Below are 9,184 nucleotides of genomic sequence, written 5' to 3'. Positions count from 1 at the left end.
TGAAAACTGGAGATGTAGATTGAAATTACACATTTTATATGTTTGTGAGATAACCAGGATTTGTATCTCAAACATATCTATGTAAAATGTTTTAGAAATAATCACGTAAACAAGCGTATAAATCAAACACTCAGCTAAACGTCTTTCAACTTTGAATGAAATTCTGCCATAATTTTAGCATATCATGGAATGTAATCACTGCTTTCCTAAAACTCACACAAGATTTCTTAAAATTAGAAAAACATAAGGATCAAATGATAAGCAGTGAGGTATATTTAAGACAACCTAATTCCATTTCCTCTTTTTTTGAGATAATCGGAATCGCAGGTAATAAACATGGTATTTTCATTGCAAATTTGTCAGTGCAAAAAAGGAAAGAAGGAGAGGAGAAAAGGGAGAAGAAGTAGGTAGATATGGATCGGTTGCTAGCAGAGAGTTATGATCGAATGGTAGAAAGAGACAAAAAATATCGGTGTTTTGTGGACGGCGGCTTGGGAAAACGATCATTTCTACGCGTATACGCTAACGAAATATATAACCGATCCGAACTATCCTTTTCGGAATTTGGTGGACAATGTTAGTGCTATTCATTTTCATGTCTTTATTTTCTTTTGATTAAAAATTCAGTTTTTAACGAGAGTTGATGACTGGTTTGCATCTGTTGGTGTGTTTCAGCAGGAAAAATTAATTTAAAATTTAAATAATATACCTTTTGAAGTTCTCATCAAGATCAGCATAGCATTGATTCATTCGGGAAAAGATGTTATCAGTGGGACATTACGGAGCTTCCTGAACTATGAGGCAGATTATTCATATGCTGCAAACATTGTAGTATGATTCCAAACATGCTTTGTTGAAAATTTCCATATTCAAAAATCCGAACTGTATATCTTTTTATTTGAATTTAATGAATCATTCAAATGAAGATGAATTTTTTGAAAAGGAGTCTATAAAAGGAAAACTTCTTGCAACATTTGGATAGAGAGAAACAAGAATCCATCAATCATGTGCTATTCAAAAACAATATCGAACAAAGATTACGTCAGTGTGAACTTTTCTGAGACTGTTGCCTTTCCCATCTAAAGGCCGTACTTTCGTAGTTGATCATTAATTTTGTAAATTTCAGCTCTATTTTCATTTGTGAAGAGAGAGATTTCGAAATTGTTGAAAAGTCGGTGAATTAGCAATAAGAGAGAAAGAAGGAACTGAAGGATTTGTTTAATCAACGAAACCTTAATACTTCAAATTGTGGGTAATAAATTTTGCCTGTTATAATGACTACATTAAATCAGTGCATTCTATTTTGTAGTAAGCCGCCTGAAGTGAGTGCAGGTCTGATTCATTGATGAATTGCTGAGTTATTCACTAAAGAGTTTTAATGCCTCGAGAAATCTGAGGCAAATGAAATCAAGTAAATGCATTGTGACTCATTTTATCACTGTTATAAAAGTTTCAAATTCTTAGACTTCACTACGAATTTTAATTTTCAAAGATAGAAGGGAAGCTTATCTCGAGAATAGAGTTTAACAAAAAGCAATTATTTCATCAAACGTCAAGTAAGTAAATTATTTCAATCTTAAAGTATTTTTTTTCTTACTCGAACTCAAACATTGGTACAAATGAATTTAAAATTTTTCTATAATATTTTGGCTAAAAATTTTTTTTGGATCTTAAATTTCAAAAAAACAATTGTGACTGAGAAATGCAAAATCATGCGTAATTTAAAAGAATTTAGCTGAAAGTCTTTTTTAGAACTTTTTGTAAAATTTGCAGTTATTCAATCTTATTTCGCAGAACTCATCCTTGCTTTTTTTACTATCTTATTTGCAATTCCATCAGTTTTAGTAAGCTCAAATTTTTTGTTACATTAGAGGAAATTTGTTCAAGTTACTTTTGTTATTCGCTGAGAATACGGATGAAAATATTATAATAAAGCACAGCTGTGTATTTCAGATATTAATTTTCATTCTTGCCAGATTTGCATAACAACAGTGTTGCAGTGAAGTGGCTTTCAAAATATGAAATGAATGCTTTGTTATTTTTGAATAACTGCAAAAAAGGAACCATTTGTTTTCCATGGAAAATGCTGAAAATGTACCACACATTTGCATACATAACCATTCTTGGATGGAAATTGCTGCACATGGTACCTCTTTATTATAAGTGGTTCTGGTAGCAAATAGAACGCAAAACATTTCGAATTTACTCAAATAATTTAATTCACTTCTCTCTCCAGTATTTGTCAGCTATGTGAGAGAAATGAGCAATGCTGCTAACAAAAATTCGAAGTTTTTCACTTAAGCAAAATATGAAATTTGGTAATAAAAAAAATCAAATAATAAAAAGCTGACAGTCAAATTAATCAGAAAAATAAGACTCGCATAATAAAAAAAAGAACAAATTATTAAGTAAGCAAAAAGTAAACCTTTCTTAAAAGTTAAGTATGGTTGATTTGTTTATACGAATTTAACTATAGGAATTTTTTCAGCCTACCTAGAAAACCTTTCCGAGTGGAATTGGTGATTTATGTCCATATATTAAGAAACAATTGGCGAATTCGAGTGTTTGAAACATATTTGATTTCATTTATTCAAGCACCGTACGACTTGAATACTTCCATGTGTCTGTTGAAAGAGTTCTTTTTTTTTTTTTCGAGCATAAACATTTACGGTATATTTGATTCAGAATAATAAATTTAAGTGATTGCTTCCGGTATAAGTGACCCATTAGAAATTTTAATTGTTATTCCTGGACGTATTTTCAGTTTTTGTTGATAGCAATCAATTAAGATGTATAGACGAGGTGCATAATACAGAATAATGTTAGGATAATGATAACTTCATCAATATGCCATAAAGTCAGTCTATCTGGCATTTGCAATCTGACAACCCTTCCATATAACAAGCAATATGCACATTTTCCGTTCGGAAGCATTCAGAAAACAACGAACGATATTGACTAGGAATGGTTTTAGGGTATAAATAAACACGCATGCATGCATATGTATACATATTGTCTATTTTTGCAAACACATATTCTAGACATGCATCTCATGCTGCATTTAATTAGTCATACAAAAAAGGACATTTTTTTTTTTATCGTGCACAGCATGAAATGACAGGTAAGAAAAGTGTGAGAAGGAAATGAAAATAGGAAGAAAAGACTTGGAATGATTCGTTCTCAAATTTTTGGGTGTTAACAACATTCTTATTTTTTATAATAAGGCTAAATTAATTTAGTTTCAAATTAATTTTGGGTGAATTAAGAAGTTGGAGAAAGTTTATGGTAAAATATTATGACATGCAAAATTTCAACTTCCTTTCACTATTTCAGGTAAGTAATCTTTTGTGAAAGTACTTCATCGTGAGGATTAAAAAAACACAAAGCTCAAATGTTTTCCTTCAAACTTTCTCGGAACTATTTAGGTCATTAAAAAAAAAATGTGAAGGAATGAACACTAAAATATATTTTAAGGTGGTGAAAGAAAAGAAAGGCGCCGTTATTACCACCAAAATATATTATGAATATTTCAGCAGAGGAGAGTCTGATCCATTAGCGTTTTTAATCTTTTAAAAAAGTGGCTTGTTGTGGCACTATTACTTATTCAAAAAACAGGCCTGCAAGACAAATCGCAAAACTTTTCTGGAAAATATTTCATACCAGAGAACTTCCCATGCACTTTTTACTTCCCAAAAAAAGCACGCGAAAAAAAGCGCAAAAGCTAATAAGGTATGCTTTAGTGAATCAGGGCATCATTTGCATGCAAATGAAGAAAGGATGAAGATTTTCTTACAGTCTAGAAATTTCTTTTGAACTTTGCTTCATGAAAAAAAAAAAGAGAAATTAGAAAAGTTTGCAAATGACTTTAACATTATTTTCAGCGACAAATTCAGCTCAATGAGTAAAAATTATTTATTTATTGATCATTATAATATCATTTATGAACTAAACATGCTCACTGCGTTTGCCGCAGCAAATAAAACAGCGCTTACTGCTGCTGCAATGTGACTGAAATAGTCAGATTAAATCTTGTATGGATTACACTTATAACGAGTATTCCGGACGGATAAAGTTAAACATTTTTCGGTTTTTTTAATTGTCCCGATAAGTGCAACCGCTTTTTGTAAGAACTCTAATTGTTGTACCTTTTTATTTCCAAACTATCATGATTTTTAATCGCTTTTTAATTTTTAATTCTTTCAAGTTTGAGTTCCGGGTTAAATGAGGTAAACTGCAAGAAGGTAAGTCTGGATGAATTATCAGTGATTCTTTCATTGGATCCCAAGATATACATAAATGATGAATCATTCTTCTGTGGGACAAAAAATAAAATAAACTTTTTGTAAGCGTCCTTGAATTGATCAGAAGCACAATTTTTGTTCTGAATTTGCTAAAGTTTCAAGGAAATTTACGACAGGTACACATATCATGGGAACAGAGCAAGTAACATTGATAGCTGAAATAATTTTAAGTCTTTCAGTGTCATTTATTCATGGTGAAATAATAAGAGGACGAATAATTCTTAATAAGTGCGACCTCTTTTGTCCACAACGACAGTAAAGGGAAGACAAATTCTTCCGATACCCGCTCCTCCCTAAGAAGAAGTCATCTTCGTTTGTTTCTACGGTAATTTTACCTTAATACATATTTCATCGATAACGGTATGGCTGATTTTTTTTTTTTTCTAGTGTCTTTTTCTACTTCTAGCAAAAAGTGCGAACAATTAACCACTATTTAAATCTTCTGATTCAAAAAGTGCTGTTAAAGTTCGCCCAGATCAGATTTTCATCACTTGCTTTTCAACTGCAAACCTGAATAAATAAATCATCATGGATTGAAATAGTCAATCGTGCTTAAATCACAACTGTACCAGCATAATTGCATTTGTATTGCAAGCTGAATATTTAAAAGTCAAATAAGAATTAAACAGATATATGAGATATTTTTTTGAAGTAAATTGGATTGATTATTAACATTTCAGCACTGTTTTTTTTTAAATCGAACTTTTCCCGAAAATAATTTATTAAGGAAAAAAAATATTGCGGAAAGTAAACAATAGTAAATCGGAAATTAAATTTCTTTTCTCATTTGCATAAGTTTCGCTACCAATAGAAATTGCCCTCTGAAATAAAAAAAATTTTGCACGTTAAAATGAAGTCGTTCTCAAGACAAAAATCTTAATATATCAAAACTAACGACGTAATTTTATGTTCTACGCCATTTGTAGTATACAATGATCATATATTTTATACGAAGGTATCTATGGTAATTATTAAAATGTTGCAATTAATTTAATGGCAATGGAAATTAGGAATTGTTTTTTTTTTTTTGAATAGAAATACTTTTACTAAGATGTGATTTTGTATACTACGCTAATGTGAAAGTTATTTAAAATAAAATACGATACGATGTGTTTTTACTTAATCTAAAATTTAATTTCATTTAATTTGTGTAAGCGAACGTAACAAAAAGTTTTGAAAAATACTGCGCGAAAAATTAATCAAATTCTCATATAGGAAATACATACTATCAGTCACAAGAACAGCACTTGCAGTAATGAAATATGGCAGTTAATAGTAAACGAATTCGAAGTAAATGTTATAAAATTGTAAAAACAAAAACAAAATTCTAAATATATAGAAGTTATTACTGTTGTTTGATATTAAGAATTTACTTAGAAAAAATTTAGAAAAATGAAATTATCGCTCTGCAAACTAATGATGAATTTAGCAAATTTTTCATTTGTTATCAATCATAAAAATATTCTATACCCAGTGCCAAATTATTGTGGCCAGAGAAATGTTTTGCTAAAAAAAAGTTCATTAATGCGTGATTATATTTTTTACGGGATTAAAAATAAATTATTTTTAGTCCAAGCATCAATTCTAACATTTCTGAAATTTCAATATTTTAGCTGTTTTGGAATTTGTAACAAAAAAAAAGTTTCATCAAAATATTCACCGACGATAGTTCACATTATTTCACAAATCTGAAATATTTATCCATTACTAGAAGAGGGCAAATTTTTGAACAAAGATTCCTGAGCGGTTGTGGACTGTCGGAGCACGCATGTAGTGCCTTGCATTACTGTGTTGGGTAATAGTGGAATTTCATCAAAATATACTTTTGGTGGTATATTTAGTTGAAACTCACCTGCAATTCAAAAATTTTCTTGAATCTAAAAGAAGCATAAATAACTTTTAAGAGTGAAATGTGCTTGTTAAATTGATTTTTTTTTTCATTAAATATATACTTAAAATGGAGATAAATGATGATAATAATATACAAAAGTAACTTATTTACATCCATTATTTATGCCACAATTTTGTATTACTTAATTGTTCCCTACTTTAGTTGGCTGAGATCCATAAATGGTGCGAAAAGGAAGAAGTGAACTTGCCTGGGGCGTTAGAGTTACCGGAAGGACGATACATTGCGACTGTAGCGACACAGTTAGTGCTAGTATTCCACTGTCGAGCAATGCCCATTTCAGAGGTTTCCTTCCAAACTATTTGCGTGAAATGCTGCGTCTCTGAAAAATTCCCCAAGCAGCTGCTTGGTAATTTTGTGAAGCTGTAAATTCGATAGAAATAAAATTGCCATAATCTGACTGGATGACTTAATTATTTACTCAATTATTCATTTATTCACAAAAATTTCCAACTTAATCTACAAAACTGGAAAGCTAAAATTTTGAAGATAACGGCTTTAAATCAGGAAAATTTTGAGAAGTAGGGTTTTCTATTCTCGCCTTTCAGAAAACTGCTCAAGTTTATTCCATTATTCTCGTTTTCAATGTAAAATTAGCAAGTAATAATCTTTTAACTATTCTGTAAAATAGTTCATCAAAAAATTTTTTCAACGATAAATATTCTTATTTGAAGCAATAAATCAACAACAGGAAATTAGTCGTTATTCGGTAGAGTTGTCCAGTCTTTTAGTCCAACTGTTTATTTTGCGCAGAAGTGCGCAGAACTCGACTCTTCCAGTAAACTACAGATTCGAAGTACCTCTGGTACACCGGAAAGAGAGTGCCCGCAACAATCATTTGCTTCTTTGTAGGAAGGCTGCACAAAAATCCTTCACAAAACACTTGAAGGCAAAGGAATTGAACATTATGCTGCACAAAAGCATTAGCCAACTTCAGAAGACTCTCTGATGGCGTTGCAAACATTGTCGCATTCCACACAATAGCAAACAGATAATTTTTTTGATAATTGTTTACTACAATTGCCAAGCTGACCATTCACTATATTTTGTTAGCGCATTGATAAAATAATTATTTTGAGCTATACTCCACAGAGATCTTAAATTCAGAACTATGAAAAACTGGCCGAAATATCCTCTCGCAAATTTACCGCTTTAGAGGACTTAGAGCAACAATAAACTTACTGGGATTCCATCGCGGCCTTTCGAAATCGAAGTGCTCTGCTTCGCTGGCCCAAATTTCGGTAATTTCGGCACCAGAAGGTAAATGAGTTTGTTCATCTATTATTGTTAACCGTATATTTTCACCTATTCCTGACAAGCATTTAATTAATTTTTGTCTCAAAATTATAAAATTGCTGCTTCATTGATATATAGCACCAAAAAACTTTCTCTAAAGAATTTCACCTACAACAAAAATTTAATTTGAATAATATAAACTTTAGTCCTTTTTTTCGAGAAATAAAAAGCGTTGGATAATGAAAGTACTGCAACTGTGACACAGCTAATCATTCCGAATTTCTAGAAATGCTTTTTAAATGACAAATATTACTACCCTGTAATTCTGGAAATAATATCCGTCCTCTTTCAGCCAGTTTAATTGCCCAGGAATGGGCCAGATCACATAATTCCTGAGACCATATCAATGGTTGGCATCCATATCGTGCCCTTACCGCATTATGAGCATCCAAACATTCACGTTGAAAATTCACTTCACCTGTAGAAAATTCTAATTAATTGTCTGGTTATTTGTTTTTAAACTCAGCAATACAATTGACACTTCATCTTGATTACAATAATTTCAAAACAATATTCTTCAGAACTTTTTTTCACTTCTTTATTTAGATATTTTTGAACATATTTGTTCGACTGTTTTTTCAATTTCTCGCAGCATAACAACTAATAAATTAATGAAATCCTATTGATTACAAAATCCTTATTCCTAACTCTAATACATAATTGCTTCGCATGTTAAACCTTATAAAGTATATTTTGTTTAATAAAATGGTTAACCTTTAATGCAAACTTACCAACCGCAACAAATTTAGGCCTGTTTTTGACATATTTGACATCAGCAATGGTTTGCATCATGTGTTTATCTAATTCTTCATCAAAATGGCGTTCTTCTCCCATCGATGATGATGTAGCATCGTAACAACTGTTACATTCATCTGTAGTTGTTGATTCTCTGAAATTTTTAATCCTTCATAAAATTTTTCTATTATTGATAGAATTTTAATCATGGAAAGCAGGTGGATTTAAAAGTATGTAAAAAAAAAAGTCTCTTGAAAAACAATTTTACTTGAAGTCACTGGTTGTGCGACAAAATGTACCACTTGCTGCTAGAGTAGTTGTTCCGTTAATACAATTTTCATCTACCTTTTCATGTTGATCCGATTTTGATTTTTTCAATTTTTTTCTACCAAAAAATTTTTTCATCACAGCTGAAATACGAAATATTTTGAACGCTCAAATAACTACATAAAATGCTTTAGATGTACCATCAATTATTTAAAATTAATTTTACACCAAATATGTCCCATAGAATAGTATGCAAAGAACTTGAACTGCTTTTAAAACTAGCGGACAAATGCATATTAAATGACGAACATATGCTTCAAAAAAGTCGAAAAATGAGGATGTCACAGAGCAAAAAATTGCAAAAAAAAAAAAAAATTTATGCGTGATGTTTACTTGCATGGATGATTAACTGCATTATTCTCTTGATTCCAGTGACTTATCTAGCCATGAACATTCTAATCCGAAATTTTAATTAAAAGAGAGGGGAGCAAAGGAGTTACGGCTACCAAAACAAGGATGCACAAAGCACTTTCGCTTAGGGAATGAACAGAAGATGAAGTTGTTGTATATCTATTATATGACTATTCAATGCTAAAATTACGGGGACTTGAAAACAGAAGTGAAAAACTTCTCACTTCACATAAATGAAAAATTGGGCAGTTTATTGGATAAAAAA

At 30.9% G+C, this 9,184-nt stretch overlaps 3 protein-coding genes across 3 annotated transcripts; 2 read left to right on the top strand and 1 right to left on the bottom strand.

Annotated features, from left to right (window-relative positions):
- Positions 1 to 413: 413 nt before the first annotated feature.
- Positions 414 to 1,179, top strand: Bm592 (Uncharacterized protein; the record flags this gene model as incomplete). The annotated part of the gene is made up of 2 exons (XM_043082024.1): positions 414 to 576; positions 1,127 to 1,179. The coding sequence occupies 2 exons, from the start codon at positions 414 to 416 to the stop codon at positions 1,177 to 1,179; spliced, it is 216 nt and encodes a 71-aa protein (XP_042937958.1).
- An 897-nt stretch (positions 1,180 to 2,076) lies between these two features.
- Positions 2,077 to 2,523, top strand: Bm1445 (Uncharacterized protein; the record flags this gene model as incomplete). Its single annotated transcript, XM_043082023.1, has 2 exons — positions 2,077 to 2,146; positions 2,489 to 2,523. 2 exons carry the CDS (start codon positions 2,077 to 2,079, stop codon positions 2,521 to 2,523), a joined length of 105 nt encoding a protein of 34 aa, XP_042937957.1.
- Positions 2,524 to 5,998: 3,475 nt separating this feature from the next.
- On the bottom strand, positions 5,999 to 8,646 carry Bm4509 (Uncharacterized protein; the record flags this gene model as incomplete). Its single annotated transcript, XM_043082022.1, has 6 exons — positions 5,999 to 6,153; positions 6,401 to 6,532; positions 7,393 to 7,521; positions 7,763 to 7,924; positions 8,238 to 8,395; positions 8,510 to 8,646. 6 exons carry the CDS (start codon positions 8,644 to 8,646, stop codon positions 5,999 to 6,001), a joined length of 873 nt encoding a protein of 290 aa, XP_042937956.1.
- Between the last annotated feature and the right edge of the window lie 538 nt (positions 8,647 to 9,184).

This window comes from Brugia malayi (assembly GCF_000002995.4).
Source record: "Brugia malayi strain FR3 genome assembly, contig: Bm_v4_Chr4_scaffold_001, whole genome shotgun sequence".
Lineage (NCBI taxonomy): Eukaryota > Metazoa > Nematoda > Chromadorea > Rhabditida > Onchocercidae > Brugia > Brugia malayi.
Note: the sequence above shows the minus strand (reverse complement) of the source record. Positions and strands in the feature narration are given on the sequence as shown.